General features: G+C 43.8%; 1 protein-coding gene and 1 long non-coding RNA gene across 2 annotated transcripts in view; one reads left to right on the forward strand and one right to left on the reverse strand.

Moving 5' to 3' along the window:
• Window positions 1-13,788: 13,788 nt before the first annotated feature.
• On the forward strand, window positions 13,789-14,427 carry HSPB3 (heat shock protein family B (small) member 3). The gene has a single exon (XM_073343932.1). It carries the CDS (start codon window positions 13,981-13,983, stop codon window positions 14,425-14,427), a length of 447 nt encoding a protein of 148 aa, XP_073200033.1. The 5' UTR covers window positions 13,789-13,980.
• Window positions 14,428-14,843: 416 nt separating this feature from the next.
• The window catches only part of LOC140911273 (uncharacterized), a 33,334-nt gene continuing 30,940 nt past the window's right edge, over window positions 14,844-17,237 (reverse strand). Inside the window, exon 7 of the long non-coding RNA XR_012158877.1 lies at window positions 14,844-16,784. This is a non-coding gene — a long non-coding RNA (uncharacterized lncRNA). The remainder of the gene's footprint in view (window positions 16,785-17,237) is intronic.

Here is a 17,237-nt window from a genome sequence, read left to right on the forward strand (position 1 = left end):
AGAAAGTAACAGAACGCCACTAGCCATCACCTACAGCCCCCAAATAAAACCTCTCCAGCGCAACATCAAGGATCTACAACCTATCCTGAAGGATGATCCCTTGGGAAACAGGCCAGTCCTTGCTTACAGACAGCCCTCCAACCTGAAGCAAATACTCACCAGCAACCACACACCACACATCAGAAATGCTAACCCAGGAACCAATCCCTGCACAAACCCCATTCCCAACTCTGTCCGCATATCTATTCAAGGGACACCATCATAGGACCTAACCACATCAGCCACACCATCAGGGTTTGTTCACCTGCACATCTATCAATGTGATATATGCCATCATGTGCCAGCAATGCCCCTCTGCCATGTACATTGGCCAAACCGGACAGTCTCTACGCAAAACAATAAATGGACACAAATCAGACATCAAGAATTGTAACATTCAAAAACCAGTAGGAGAGCACTTCAATCTCCCTGGACACTCAATAACAGACTTAAAAGTGGTTATTTAACAAAAAAACTTCAAAAAAAGACATCAACGAGAAACGGCAGAACTGGAATTAATTTGCAAACTTGACACCATCAAATTAGGCCTGAATAAAGACTGGTAGTGGCTAGGTCACTACAAAAAGTAATTTTCCATCTGTTGATACTCACACTTTCTTGTCAACTGTTGGGAATGGGCCACATCCACCCTGACTGAATTGGCCTCGTTAGCACTGACCCCCCACTTGGTAAGGCAACTCCCATCTTTTCAAGTTCTATATATTTATATCTGCCTACTGTATTTGTCACTCCATGTATCTGATGAAGTGGGTTATAGCCCACGAAAGCTTATGCCCAAATACATTTGTTAGTCTCTAAGGTGCCACAAGGACTCCTCCTTTTTTATACTTTAGATCTAGAAATTCAGTAAATGAGTAGAGTTTATTTCCTCCAAATAAATAGCTTGACAAACACTTCAATGCACTTCCCGATGGCTGTTTAAACCTATGTCTCTTTAATTTTATCCACAAACAGTCCTTCACACAAGAGTGAGATCAGCTTTTGTTTATGATAATTACATTTTGGTATGTTCTCTGTGTGCTGTAGCTACTAGATTTTCCAGCTGTTAATCTCTAGAGATTTTAGATAGTGCCTAATCTGCAAGCAGCAGAAAGATATTTCCTTCTTAATCACCAAACGCCAGAGCACAAGAATTTCAATACTTCCATCACTTTAACAAAGCATTCAAACCCAACTTGCTGTTCCAGTGTAACGTGTGCTTAGTCTACAGCTCCTATTGAATAGCAAAATGCCCATTTGATTTTCACATGAGAAGAATCAGGCTCCAAATAACTAAACCCAACATTATTGAACCTAACTGGCTGAAGTAATGTCTGTCAGATATCAAGACAAACCTTCAATGAAGGAACAGAATCTGAAACCTAGCATTTTTCTTAGAACACTGTGGTTAATTTTTAACTAGAGAAAAAAAGAGTTTGTGTAGCAAGAGTATATTAGATTCTAACTTTCAGTAGCAGGACAGATCTTTCAAACCCTCTGGCAAGTATTCTCTTTTAATTGCTTATTTCCTCTCTATTATATCTCTTCATGCTAGAGATGGCCAGATTACCACTGCTCTTAATAAAATAGCAAAGCTAGTTCAAAAAACACCTTTCTAACCCCAGGTGAGGCACAAATGCACTCACATGCAACAGAATTAAAGATCATCAGAAAATAAGTCACATCAAATCAAATACTGTTAAAAAGACCCATGGTATAGTGTCATTTTTAATGAGTTATTCTCTGAGACAATTTTTGGTGGCCATATTGGCTGCTCAGTAGAGGAGCTGGCTTGGAGCAAGCTGGCCACCATCAGAGACACTACCCTCCAATCTTCAGGTGTCAACCAGACTCAGTTGCCCCCTCTCTCTTTCTATTCTGGCCCTCCACCCCACCCCTACAGATCAAAAGTCATGTAGTTATGGGTTTTGTCAGTTCCAAGGGTTGTTCCTGGGAAGATACAAGGGAAACTAGAAATAACATAAGAATGAACATACTGGGTCAGACCAAAGGTCCATCTAGCCCAGTATCCTGTCTTCCGATAGTGGCCAATGCCCCAGAGGGAATGAACGTAACAGGTAATCATCAAGTGAGCCATCCGCTGTTGCCTGGCAAACAGAGACTAGGGACACCATCCCTGCCCATCCCGGCTAATAGCAATTGATGGGCCTATCCTCCATGAATTTATCTAGTTCTTTTTTGAACCCTGTTATAGTCTTGGCCTTCACAACATCCTCTGGCAAAGAGTTCCACAGGCTAACTGTGCGTTGTGTGAAGAAATGCTTCCTTTTGTTTGTTTTAACCTTTGATATCTGGGGGAGGGGGACAGAAAATCTGTGATTCGTTTATATTTTCTTAGCAATCTTCACACTGAAATGGGGTAGGAAATTAGATTCTTAACATTAAAAGGAAAGGAGTACTTGTGGCACCTTAGAGACTAACCAATTTATTTGAGCATAAGCTTTCGTGAGCTACAGCTCACTTCATCGGATGCATTGGAACTTTTTGCCAGAGGATGTTGTGAAGGCAAAGACCACAAGTCCTCCTTTTCTTTTTGCGAATAGAGACTAACACGGCTGCTACTCTGAAACCATTCTTAACATTGAAACTGAGATTAATGTTCACATTATTTAGAGGTCCCCAAACTCAGAAGCCCAAAGGGCAGCTTTGCCAAGAGGTCATGCAGACACAGCCCCTTCCAGAGTTTCACTAAGGAAGCCCACAAATTGGATTAGGTCCTTCTCCAGATCCAGCACTAGAGGCATAAACATACTAAACAATTGCTTAGGGCCCCTAGAAGCTCAAGGTGGCCCCCTATTCACTTATGTGTTGTGGGGGAGGGCAAAAATTATTCCTGCTTAGGGCCCCCAATGGGCTAGCACCACCACTGTCTTTCTCCATCCATGTTTGCCCAGAGCCACATCAAGCAAGTTAAAAATCAGTGACAACACATACCCATGAGCTATATATAAAAGCCTTTAGAACAAAGTTAGCATGAGAAGTCTTGCCACAGAAAGGGTTACAATGGGATCTTTCATCTGACATAAATGCTGTGTGCTGGGGATGAAACTCTTAAATACATTTTTAAAAATAAAGAGGTCATTATTCCCTGTAAAATAAAACATCCAATATCTGTTTATGCCAGATTAGACAGAGATAGTAGATTGTTATTAAACTGTGAAATTCTTCAACATTACATGCAGTCAGACATAATAGAGTTTGGAACTAACTCAGTTTTCCAACCCAATTACATGGGCAATTTACAGCTGTTCAAAGTGATAGACTCTTGAAAGAATAAAGCCTTTCAAATAAGACCATTTAAGAAAAAAATGTTATTTGCTTTCAAAAATATGTAACTACTGTTTTCTGTTTTTCTCCTTCTACATTCCACAGCTGGGTCCCAAAAATTCCACCCAAAAAGATGTCTTGTTCCGCTGTGTATTACTTTGGTATTAGATCTCCCAAATTATGGCTGTAGCTCACAAAAGCTTATGCTCAAATAAATTGGTTAGTTTCTAAGGTGCCACAGGTACTCCTTTTCTTTTTGCGGATACAGACTAACACGGCTGCTACTCTGGAACCTATAAGTATGGAAGACTTCAAGTTAACACTGGGGTGATACAGACAGCAGTGCTGTGATTCAATAGGTGCCACTCTTCCCTTCTGAGTTGGTGTTGGATTAGAGCCCCTGCATGGTGGTAAGGTACAGTGACATGTAAAGCAGAGGTCACTGGTGGTCATCCCATACCAGTTTTTGTAAGATTAACATATTAAACCCAATATTCTGCCCAAATTCTACTTTGGGTAATTACATTCCTCCTCTTTAAATTCACCCTCTTTAGCTTTTGTTGGAGAAGTTATTCTTTACTTTATCGTCTAACTTGTCTCCTAGTGTTACTTTGATAGTTCCTGCATTTCAGCAACCACTAAAGTATATATTTCGCTTTGCAAAATTAGGTATCCAAAGTGCTATCTTAACCCAATATATTTTTAGAGCTGTGCTAAACAGACTATCTTTGTTTCATGGAATTTTTCAGCAAAACGTTTGCTTTTCCCCCGAGATGCTCCTTCCAATTTTGCTTTAGTTACAGTTTTATCAAGATAGCTACTGTGATATAAGTACACATTTCTCCATGATTTCATTACAAAATACATCTTTATTCTAAAAACTCATCTTTGCGTGGAAAGAATCCTGGTTGTGCTTGAAAAATGACCCATTTTCAAGTTGAAATCTTGACATTTTGCCTAGTTTTCCTTTTTCTAACAAATATTTCATGTAACTCTAATTTCCTTGTAATTTCAATACAAAACACATCTTTACTCTAGAAACTCATTTTTTCTTGGAAAGAAGCCTAGATTTGCTTGAAAAAAATGTCCACTTTCAAGCTGAAACCTTGCAATTTTGCCTAGTTCTGATTTTCCTTATAAATGTTTTACCTAACTCTAATATTACCTCTTGTACATGTATAATGCACAACAGATTGCAGAAATGTCTTGTGAAGTGAATAATCTTGATTTGCTGGTGTGTTTTTTTTCTCAGACACTAGATGTCAGCATAACACACTTATCTATGATTTTAGTACTCTACAGCTGTTGTTGTTGTCTGGCAATTGTAATCCAATCCAAACGCTGTCACATGTTTTACAAAAAGCCAACCCAGCATGATATCATTTAAGCCATATAAAAATGTGCTATCAAAGAGGCAATGATGGTTTGAATACAAGAGAGGAATGAGGAACTCTCAAATTCTAATCCCCGTTTTGCACCGAATATCTGTGTGGTCTTCCGCAAGTCACTTGATTTCTGTGTCTCAGTTTCTACCCTCTGTTAGTTGGGTGTAACCAGAGGTGAAAGTAAGCCCGTACGCACCGGTATGGCGTACCGGCAAGAGCTGGTGCACCGTCCTGGGGCAGCCTGGCTTCCCCAGGCAGGGCCGGCTCTAGGCACCAGCAAAACAAGCAGGTACTGGGGCGACACATTTCTAGGGGCGGCATTCCGGTGCCGGCCATGCTGACTCTAGAAATGTGCCCCGCCGCCCCAGCTCGCCTCTGCTCCCCTCCAGCTGCTCCTCTGAGCGCGCCGCCGCCGCTCTGCTTCTCCCCCCTCCCTCCCAGGCTTGCCGCACGCGAAACAGCTGTTTCACGTGGCAAGCCTGGGAGGGAAGGAGGAGAAGCGGAGTGGCGGCGAGCTGGGGCGGGCAGCAGTTCCTCTAACCCCCCCCGTTATTTCCTGCACTCCCCCCCACCTCCCCTGAACGCAAACTGCCTCTCCCTACCCTGGGAGGGAGGGGGGAGAAGAGGAGTGGTGGTGTGTTCAGGGGAGCAGCCAGAGCGGAGGTGAGATGGGCTGAGGGTTGCCGGGGGGAGGGGGGGAGCCGCAGGAAGCAATGGGGAGGGGGAGGATGCGGCACGCCCGGGGGAGGAGGCGGGGCTGGGGATTTGGGGAAGGGGTTGGGAAGGAGCGGAGTTGGGGCGGAGCCTGGGGGGGGGAAAGCGGGGGCGGCCAAAAAGTTTTTTGCTTGGGGCGGCAAAAATCCTAAAGCGGCCCTGTCCCCAGGGGGCAATTTAAAGGGCCTGGGGCTCCCAGCAGTGGCTGCTTCCAGAGCCCCGCTGCTGGAGCCCTGGGGTAGCAGCTGCAGGGCTCCAGCGGCTATTTAAAGGGCCCGGGGCTCCCCTGCTTCTACTGCCCCAGCTCTTTAAATAGCCGCCGGAGCCCCACAGCTACTACTCCAAGGCTCAGAGCCTCTGGGGGCTATTTAAAGGACCGGGGCAGCAGAAGCAGGGGAGCTGCAGGCCCTTTAAATAGCCCCCAGAGCCCTGGAGTAGCGGGGGCTCCAGCTGCCTCTGCCGCCCTGGTCCTTTAAAATAACCACTGGAGCCCCGCCACTTCCCCAGGGCTCCGGCAGCTAATTTGAAGGACGGGGCAGTAGAAGCAGGGGAGCCCCGGGACCTTTAAATAGCCCCCGGAGCCCTGGGCTGCTGCTGCTGCTACCCCAGTGGGGGCGGGGAGCAGAAGGAGTAGGGGCACTTACCTTACAGGGTGGGCTGGGGCTGGCTCTGACCCCCTTAGCCCCGCCCCTTCCACCCTAGGCCCCACCCCTTCCGGGGGCCAGAGCTGGCCCCAGCGTACCGGTAAGTCACTCGACTTACTTTCACCCGTGGGTGTAACAAATACTTCATCACCAACCACACCAGGACATTATAGCAAATAATCAATTACGGCTTAATTGTGAGCTGAGGAAAACACTTGTGAAGGCTTTGGAGTGGTGGACAGAAAGCCTGGGTTCTATTCTTGTCTTGGCCACTGACCTGCTGTGTGAACATGAGCAAGTCACTTCATCGCTCTGTGCTTCAATTTTCCCTTCCGCTCTTTGTTTTTTCTATTTAGATTGTAACTCTTTGGGATAGAGACTGTCGCTTATTATGTATGTTCACTGCCTAGCACAGTGGTGCCACAATCTCATTTGTGGCCTTTAGGTGCTACCATAATACAAAGAATAATAGTAAAAGCTGCGAGCTTTGTTACCTTAACAGGAGTGCTAACTCACTGCAATAAAAGTAGTTTTGTTCTCCCCAAATACTTTCTCTCATTGAGGTCTGCAAAATGCAATCATGCCAAAAAAGGGGTGGTTGCAGACAACCAGTCTTCCTCTTGACAGTTACTGCTGATATAACCATTTTAATAAGTCTTGTTATCAGTTAAAAGGCTAAGGACTGCCTACCCCCAAACCAGCTGACTTTTACCCTCAATGCTCAGACTTTCTTATACCAAATACTTGGAAAACTCTGAAGTGAGCTGTAGCTCACGAAAGCTCATGCTCAAATAAATGGGTTAGTCTCTAAGGTGCCACAAGTACTCCTTTTCTTTTTGCGAATACAGACTAACACGGCTGTTACTCTGAAACCTACATATACAGGTATTATACATCGTGTCCAGGGTTGTCAGGCGACCGGTTTTCGACTAAAAGTCTGGTCAGCGGTGAAGCGGCCAGCATGTCCAGCTCCTAGGCTCAGGGGCGGCCACAGAGGTTCCATGTGCCCTGCCTCAAGTGCTGGCTCTGCAGCTCTCATTGGCTGGGAACCACAGACAATGGGAGCTGCAGGACCGGTGCCTGTGGGTGTGGGCAGTGTGCGGAGCCCCCGACTGCTCCGCCTAGGAGCCAGAGGGACATACTGAGGAGCTGCCTGAGGTAAGTGCCACCTGGCTGGAGCCTGCACCCTGAACCCCCTCCCGCACACGAACCCCTTGCCCCAGGTTGGAACACCCTCCCGTATCCTACCTCTCTCCCAGAGCCAACACCCCAACCCCTGCCCCAGCCCTGAGATCCCTCCTACACCCCAACTCCTTCCTAGAGCCTGCACCCTGCACCCTCTCCTGCACCCCAACCCTCTGCCCCAGGTTGGAACCCCTTCCTGTACCCTACCTCCCTCCCAGAGCCTGCACCCCACACCTCCTCCTGCACCCCTACTCCCTGCCCCAGCCCTGAGCCCTCTCCTGAACCCCAACTCCTTCCTAGAGCCCACACCCCTCACCCCCTCTCTCACCCCAACCCTCTGCCCCAGCCCGGAGCCCCCTCATTCACTCCAAACCCCTCATTCCTGGCCCCACCCCAGAGCCTGCAGCCAGCTGCAGCCCTCACCCACTCCTACACCCCAACCCCCTACTCCAGCCTGGTGAAAGTGAGTGAGGGTGGGGGAGAGCGAGTGATGGAGGGAGGAGGGTGGAGTGAGCTGAGGGGGCGGGGCCTTGGGAAAGGGGCGGGGCTTCAGGGAAGGGGCAAGAGTACTGGGTTTTGTGTGATTAAAAAGTTGGCAACCCTAATAGTGTCACAATAGAGTTGTAACCTGGATTACATATGTATATTTAGACTAAAGATCTCCTAGTAGAATGATGAAGGAGATTTTCAAAAGCACAAATGGAAGTTTAGGGACTTAACTCCCACTGACTTTCAGTGGGAATTATGCACCTAACTGCTCTTTGTGCCTTTGAAATTCTCCTCTAAAATGCCTTGCTTTTAAGAAAATGAGGCTACACACCACAACACTAGGTGTGCAATATCAGCCTCACTCACTAGAGAGCAGAGACATCTTACTCGGTAAAAATCAGTTTTAGGGTTGCCACTGGCTTAATGACCCAACAATTAGCTTTTATTACACTAGTGGGCTGAAATGTATCAGGTTTTTTTGAACTGTGAAGAATAAAAATAAAACTTTGACAGCCCTTGTATCTGTAGCTCCAGGTATGCTTCTAATTTTTTAAGCCTGAAATAATATTCTAAGCTCCTGGGATCTTTGTGTGTCAAGTTTAATGTGTAGTCTCAAGAAGTGAGGTGTGCTTCCTGGCTGACAACAACCAAGAGGTACGAAAGAGGGAGCTCCTGAGGCCTAGGATGGAGGACAGAGGGTAGAGAAGAAACTAAGATGTGGGAAGACCAAGATGGGAGGTGGAAAAGAAAGATGTTAGGGGTAGACAAGATAGGCTGCCAGTCTCTAACTATGGAACATGATGGGTGATCCTAGTAACACCTATATAGCCTTGCCTAATTTGTGTATTTAAAGGGAATTCAAACCATCACTCACTAATTAGTTCATACATGTTGTTTCCAGTATGTTTGACAGAAGATATTTAAAGGTCTAGGAACTAACAGAACTTTATAAAAAGAAAAGGATTACCTGTGGCACCTTAGAGACTAACTAAGGTGCCACAAGTACTCCTTTTCTTTTTGCGAATACAGACTAACACAGCTGCTACTCTGAAACAGAACTTTATGTGGTTAAAAACAGACAGAATTGTGTCTTACAGAGTATGTACTGACATTTTTCATTAAAACTTCAGCAATCCACCAAGTTGCCTCAAAGAAAGAGTCTCCCTAGAGTTAGCCCATTCTTGCCAGAAAACATTTGTAGCTTTTTTTTTTAAAAAAAGGGAGGAGGCCTGAGAGTGTCAATATAGAGCAGGTTAATGAACAGAGCACAGAACTAAAGTGAGCTAAATGAAACTATCAGAGAACAGAACCCAGTAGGAATAATAAGACTTGTGGCCAATAAATGTAAATAATTTAATGATTTTTAAGGACACAACACCTGTCCAGTCTGGTTAAGGACAACCAACCAAGTGTATTACCTCACATGAGGGTTAAAATTCCTCCATTGGTTGAGTCACTGGTTTGTAAAAGACAAAACAGCTGTTTAGAGGATAATGGGTGAGGTTCCAGATGGCTTCTGCTAATGTTCTCATAAACCATACAATTAGAATCACATCCTAAAAGCACAGCATTATGTGCTGGACAGTTTTCCAAAAGAGTACCCAGATTTCTAATAAAGAAGCAGAGTCGATCCCTTCCCACAGTAGGCATAAGCATTCATTGAATTGAGTTAATATTGATCAAAGTCAGCCTGAACCATTAATGACCAGCCTCTAAACAATTTCCTTAACAAGCAAATCAGGCTTCACATTTTCCGAAAATAAAATAGCAACCCCAGCAAGCATAATGACTAAGAAATCCTCTCCTCTCCAGTCAGTTAGTTTATATGTGTAATCTGCAAGGGTTTCTTGTTAAAAAAAAAGAAAAAGAGGGGGGAGGGGAGGGGGGAGGGGAGGGGAGAGGACAGATTCTTTTGTGATAGCTATTGAAATAGGAATGTTTGTTTCTTGATGTCTCTGCAGTCCATTAACTTTCAGAGATCACATGCAGGCTTGCTTGCTGTTTTCATTATGAGGAAAGAGGAAGAGACAAGGCAAAGAGAACTCCACAGAACAAAAGCCAAAAAAAGAGTACCATTTAGTTCGTAATCCCCAGCATTACTGCTATTCAAGGAAACAAACACTTTAGTCATCAGTTTCCACAGTTTATACTGCTTTTTCTTACTAAACTCCACTACAGAGATTTTCCTGAGCAGACAGCAAAAACAGATATGGACACTTTTCTTAATGACTTAAAGATCTGGACTTTTTTCTTTCACATCAACTGCATATTTCCCCTTGGGCTCATTAAGAAAACTATTAATACTTTCCAGGTCTTATCCTCTCTTAGGCCACTGAGCAGCAGGGAGATTGGAAAGGTTATCAGCCGCAATCCATACCCAGATTCACTTGTGATCTCTAGGCCACAGACCCAAGTCAGCAAACCCCAGAGAGAACGGATGCTGTGGAATAGCTACAATGGTGCAAATGATGCAGTCACCCCAGGGCCCAAAAGGTGATGGGCACCCAACCAGAGTGAAGAGCACTCACATCTAGCCACACACGCATATCCTCGCTCATGCCACCACTAGCCCAGCAGAAGCTGAGCCATGCCACCACACCACAGCGGAGAGGGGTCACTGGGGGAAAGCAGTGTCCAGAGGTGGCTGGGATGGGGCACCCCAGGTGTGAGCAGCAGGGAAGGATGAACAGAGAAGGTGTGGGGGAAATTGCAGCATCTGCACACAAGGGGGACCAGATATGGGAAACGCATCCTCCCCTCACCCCCCACCAAGAGACAGAGAGCAAGGTAAAATCATCAGCCTCTTTGCATAGTGTGGGGGAGTGGAGGGGAACTGGGGAGTGTTGCGATGGAGGAATGGGGGGGCTACATAGCAGTTGAGGGTGGGGGGCAGGTGGTTAGAGCAGAACCAGGTAGAAACTGGGGGGTTGGATCAGAGCTGTTGAGGATGGGTGAAGAGGGTTAGAGCAGAGCAGTAGGGGACCAAGGGCAAGGGATTAGGGAAGTGAGGGTCAGAAGGGGAGCTAAATGGGCCTGCATGGGGTGATTGGATCAGAGCTGGGGGAGCTGAGGGCTGAATTGAAGGAGGCTGGAGTGAGATTGAAGGAGTGCTGGGGAGATCCTGGATCAGAACTGGAAGGAATGAGCGGGATACAGAGAGAGCTGATGATCTGTAGGGGGACCATGGGGTTGGGGGAGGGAAGCTAGGGAGGTGCTGGGACACTGGATGGGGCTGATTTGGAACTGGAGAGGAGCAAGTCTTAGAATCTGGAATGGGGCCCCAACCTATTCTTGCACATGGGCCCTCTGGGACCTTGCTACACTGCTGTGGGGATCAAGGGGCTAACACTGGTCCTGACAGTTGAAAGTCTCTTTAACACATCTGAAGTCTTGCACTCTGCCAAGAAGCTACCTCTTGGAGGTCAAACTGTAGGGGAAAAGTGAGAACTGCCAAAACCCAACCAGAATTGGACCTTGCAAAGGAAATTAAACCAAAAGTAAAAGGTTCTATAGCCATATAAATAAAAGGAAAACAATGAAAGAAGAAGTGAGACCACTAAACACTGAGGAGGGAGTGGAGATTAAAGATAATCTAGGAATTGCCCACACCTAAACAAATACTTTGCCTCCATTTTAATAGGGTTAATGAGGAGCTTAGCGATAGTGGCAGGGTGGCTAATGGAAATGAGGGTATGGAAGTAGAAATTACCACATCTGAGGTGGAAGTCAAACTCAAACAGTTTCATGGGACCAAATCAGAAGGCCTGGATAATCTCCATCCAAGAATATTACAGGAACTAGCACATGAAATTGCAAGACCAATAGCAAGGATTTTTAATGATTCTGTAAACTCAGGGGTTGTACCCTGTGCCTGGAGAATTGCTAATATAGCATCTATTTTTAAGAAAGGAAAAAAGTGACCCAGGAAACTACGGGTCTGTTAGTTTGACCTCAATTGTATGCAAGATCTTGGAACAAATTTTGAAAAAGAAAGTCATTAAGGACCTAGAGGTAAATGCTAATTGAGATAAAATACAACACGATTTTACAAAAGGTAGATCATGCCAGACGTACCTGATCTGCTTCTTTGAGAAGATAACTGATTTTTTAGACAAAGGAAATGAAGTAGATCTAATCTATCTGGATTTCAATAAGGAATTTGACAGAGTTCCACATTGGAAATTATTAGTTAAATTCGAGACGATGGGGATTGATATGAGAATTGAAAGATGGATAAGGAACTTGTTAGTGGGGACACTATAATGGGTCATACTGAAAGGTGAACTGTCAGACTGGAGAAAGGTTACTAGTGGAATTCGCGATGGCAAGCTAGGGGGAGAAGTGTGCTCAAGAGAGGAGGCGGAGGTGAGCTGGGGCAGGGAGCTGCCAGTGGGTGCTCATAGGCACCAACTCCATGGGTATTCTGGGGCTGGAGCATCTACGGGGAAAAACCACAGCCGCGAAAGCAGCAGCATGTTGGAGCTGCCTGGGCTGTGCACTGGCTCCTGTGAGCAGTAGCCTGACATGCTGATACTTTCGCTGCTGTGGTTCCTGGCCCTGTCACTGGCCATGGCCCTGCTGGTCTCACTGGCTGTCGTTACAGCCCTACAGCTCCACGAATAACTGCTTTATAGCCACATCTGAGGATATGAATTGTGTATCCATGCAGGGCTCTACATATTTAAGAAAGATGAAGGAGTTATTTAAGTTAAGCACCAGTGTGGACACAAGAACAAGTGGATATAAACTGGGCATCAATAAGTTTAGGCTTGAAATTAGATGAAGGTTTCTAACCACGAGAGGAGTGAAATTCTGGAAAAGCCTTCCAAGGGGAGCAGTGAGGGCAAAAAAACTTAAGTGGCTTAAAGACTCAGCTTGATAAGTTTATGGAGGGGATAGTGTGATGAGAGACTGCTTACAATGGTGTGTGGCCAATCTGCAACTGCTAGTAGCCAGTATCTCCAACACCTGATGATGGAACACTACATGGCTCTGAGTTACTACAGAGAATTCTTTCCCAGGTGTCTGGCTCGGTGGTCTTGCCCACATGCTCAGGGTCTAACTGATCGCCATACTTGGGGTCAGGAAAGAATTTTCCCCTAGGTCAGATTTGCTGAGACCCTGGGTTTTTTTCACCTTTCTCTGCAGCATGGGGCACAGGTCACTTGCCGGTTTAAACTAGTGTAAATAGCCAATTCTCTGTAGCTTGACCTCTTTAAATCATGATTTGAGGACTTCAGAAACTCAGCCAGAGGCTAGGGGTCTATTACAGGAGTGGGTGGATGAGGTTCTGTGGCCTGCAATGTGCAGGAAGTTCAGACTAGATGATCGTATCGATCCCTTCTGGCCTTAAAGTCTATGAGTTGATAAGAACCAGGTGAGTCATTTTTGCAATTTGCCCAACACTCAAGCAAGTGTTTATTTCTACTGTCATTTTTACTATGAAATTACAGGGCTAATTCAGGCTCTTGAGTCTGAGCTACAGTCTGTAGCTGCAGACTCAGACGCCATCACAGTGCCAGACTCAAATCACAGGCCACTCCCACTATGCCACCAAGATCTCTAACTGCTGAGTCAGCATCACAGTTACCTTTCAGTTGGGAAGGGACAGCCAACAGCCCACAAGTAACTTTCTCACGAGCACTCAGAGTTTGGCTCCTGCAAAATCTTTGCCACAACTTTAGAGGCACCTGATAACTTTCTAGTGAAACCAGACCCAAATTTGCTTTTCTCACATCCTCAAACAGCTTGAGTCCTCCTGCCCCAAATAATTTCTATAATTCAGCAAGAAGAAATATAGCTTTTACAGCTACTGTAGTAGTTTCCCTTGAGAAACAGAAAGAACATCACACTCCTTTCTAGACAAGTAAAAGAACCTTTAAAAAGACCTTGTTTCCTCATAACAACAAACAGGTTAATGCGCGAAGAACAAGAAGTGCAATAAAATTTCATTTTTACTGGTTAGTGTATGCATAAAAACTGCCAAAGCAACTGAAGACACATGCCCTAAAAATAGTGCTCTATTGTCAATGTATAAAAAGATGAGGCATGTCTCATGGACATGAATCATGTTCAATTAAGTGTTAAGCTCTGCCAGTGCTAAAAATGAAAGGCTACATCAACTGATAAACTAGTCTGGGAGTAGGCATGCAACTGGAAAGAGCTCACTACGCCAGTCTGACTCTCCTGCTTTCACTGGCTATCAGAAAGCAGTAACTCATATTTCTGCCTGAGCAATGGAAGGAATAGTTACAAGACACTGGCTGGAAACTCCTGTACGTTATCAGGAGCAGTTTGCTGTCCAAGATCTGGAAGCATGCAAGTTGGATCACTCTTTATATGCTTTGCCAGGCCCATCCACAGCTGAGGTGAGAAGCAGACATGCAGCAAAAAGTATGGATACAGCAGAGAAGGACAGCACGGAGGAAGGCAAACCCAGCTTTCAGGTCTTACTGGATGTTGTGCAGTTCTGTCCTGAAGATATCATCATTCAGACTTTTGAAGGCTGGCTCCTGATCAAAGCTCAGCATGGACGTAGGATGGACGAACATGGTTTCATATCCAGAAGCTTTGTTAGACAATACAAATTACCTAATGGAGTCAAGAAAAAAGATTTGTCTGCTCTCTTCTGCCATGATGGCATTTTGGTTGTTGAAATTAAGAGCTCAGAGGGAATGGATTAAAGTCTTGTTAATTGTTATTGGTGAGATAATATTATTCCTAATGTAACTCAAACAATTCTTTGCAATGTAGCCATGCATGTGAAGTTGTTGGCTTGTATTTACAATGGAGATAAGAACATAACTTTGCATATATTTTCGGCATGTTGAGTTTTATTGTTTGATGTGAAATGTAAGACTGCTTTCCTTCAGCTGCATATGTGCTGGAGACCCATGCTTTTTATACAAAAGAAAGTTTATGGCAGTCAAAACAAATGAAAAATATTTCATATAATGCTCTCTGATGAGGTACCAAGTGTAAAGCATGTATCAAAATGCCAATAAACAGGGGTTACCTTTGTAATATGTATTCATGAGATGAATAATGAAAGGAGCAGCAGATATTAGTCTGAGTTTTATGGAATTTTAATTTACATAACAGGAAAATGCCATGTTTTTATTAGTTATATCACTATATGTTAACTTCAACATTTCTTAGGTGATGTCAAAGCACGCATGAGCAGCATTCATTTGGTCTGCAAAATAATTTATGGGAAAAACTTTTTGAATTCAAATTCATTTCTAAAAATTACTTGCGAGTGTGCCCTTTAAAAATATATTGTACTTAAGGGAATATTGAACAGCAGAATAAACATTAAAAATAGTTTTGCAAATGCAATGTTTCAAAATGTGCCATCTTTCTACTAATACTGAGTCAACTTATTTTGATGGAAATTTTTCAGATGCTTTGTTTTTAATCACAGTTCATTTTGTTTAAATATCCTGGCTTTCTGCCAACAATAGAAGCAAAATATTGCTCACTTATAAAAGCTGAAAAGGCCCAAAGTCATTCTTGTGTAGCTGCCCCTGACTTAAAGGCATTAATATGCTAGGGATGAATTTAGTCCAAGAAGTTTACACAATCAACAGGATAACAATCATGTAAATGTTTTCTTCTGTGACTTTCTTTAGAACTTAAGATCCTGATCCTGCAATTGGATCTCTGGGAGCAGATGCTTGTGCCCACAGAGCCTAATTGGCTCTGCACCAGCATAGGGGTTCAAATGCCTGATTGCAAAATGGGGCCACTTAGAAGAACATAGGGCCACTTTCTTCTCTCAATTATACTAGAGCAATCCCACTCATTTCAATGGAGTTCCGCAACTAAGGTTAGCCAGGACTCTGCCTGCTATGTCTAACAATTGGTCTTCAACATTTCAAAAAGATTTGTTACAAATGGTACTGTAAATACGCAAACATTCTAGGGGAACTGCAGCTGCAAGTGAAACTGCCTCCTTTTATGTGTACTTAAGATAAGTATGACTGCTGTGCTATGAATAGTAAAGGAATGCAGAGTGGAAAGTGCCAAGCTAAATGGTCTCTGTGTATATAATGTCTTCTGCAGTTTCCACAGTATGCATCCGATGAAGTGAGCTGTAGCTCACGAAAGCTTATGCTCAAATAAATTGGTTAGTCTCTAAGGTGTCACAAGTCCTCCGTTTCCTTTTGCCAATACAGACTAACACGGCTGTTACTCTGAAACCAAGCTAAATACAGACTCTTGCTGATGGCCATCTGCTGTTCAGACAAATTAAAAACATTTTTGAACTAAATCAAATACAAATAAAATTCTGAGTATATTCAATCACAAGGGAAACATCAGATTAACAAAAATGTTTCTACCCCAGGCTCAAAAAAGAGAGCTCTCTAGTTTATAGTGAAAACACTAGACTTGTGTGTTTGTGCTCACATGATGTAGAAATGTTTATATTAGTGATCAATTACATTTGAAGAAATTTGAAAGCCATTGGTTTGGAATAGGCCAATACTCAATTTTTAATTATATTATATTATTATATTATTATTATTATTATTTTTGCACTCAAAACTCACACCAATTTCAAAGCAAGTTTGCTCTGCATAAGGAATGATGGATTAAGTCCAGAGCCTGCAAATCACTGCATATGCTCACCCTGCTGCACCCAAGCACAGTGGATTGCAGGTTGGGGGCCTACATTTATTTTCCTAACTGATGTACACATTGGTCTCTTTTTGTGTGGCACCATAGCCAGCAAACTAATGTTTTCTAGAAAACTGATTTAAACATAGAAGTCCTTCAACCCTCTCCTTTGCCCCCAAGTTTGCCTTTCTGAATCCATAGGTTTGAGGAAATTAGAATGAGGTTCCAGTCACAAAATTCAGACCTAGATCCAGATTCCAAACACTTCGAAGTCCAGGTCCTTTCAGATCCAGAGATTTTGTTGAGCCCATAATATAAGTTAGGGCCATCTGCACATTTTAGATGCAGAACTGAGTTTAGATGTGTTTGGATCCATGGTTTTTACACCATCAGATGTATTGCGATGTGGGTTCAGGACCATCTAAAGAGATAACCAGCTTTAGTTCCATTTAAAAAAACCGTAATACTCTTCTATTGCTCATTTTACTTTACAAAGAATCTGTATGATATGATCATTTAAAACTAAAAGTCCAGCCCTATCTATTATTACAGTGAAGACATTCATGTACCTAGAGATAACATAGGAGATTTACAAACTATGGATTTGGCAATTTTAAAAGTGATACAAACATAAAAACCATGGCTGATTTTATAAAAAATCAAGCTCTGACTAAACAAATGGAAATTTGGCAAATAATTAGTCCATAATCCTGACAGCATTTGTATACACATGAAAAGAGCTGGCCAAGAAGAGTGCAACTGTTGCACCCAGCTCTAGATTTTCCCAAAGCATAAGGGGCTGATTCTGAGCTCATTTATGTTGTAAGTCACGAGTAACTCCACTAAAGTCAGTGAGGTTACACTGGTGTGAAAC

Source organism: Lepidochelys kempii, chromosome 5, assembly GCF_965140265.1.
Source record: "Lepidochelys kempii isolate rLepKem1 chromosome 5, rLepKem1.hap2, whole genome shotgun sequence".
NCBI lineage: Eukaryota > Metazoa > Chordata > Testudines > Cheloniidae > Lepidochelys > Lepidochelys kempii.

Coding starts and splice junctions, on each gene's coding strand:
- HSPB3 (XM_073343932.1), top strand. CDS start 13,981: ATGGAAGGAATAGTTACAAGACACTGGCTGGAAACTCCTGTACGTTAT.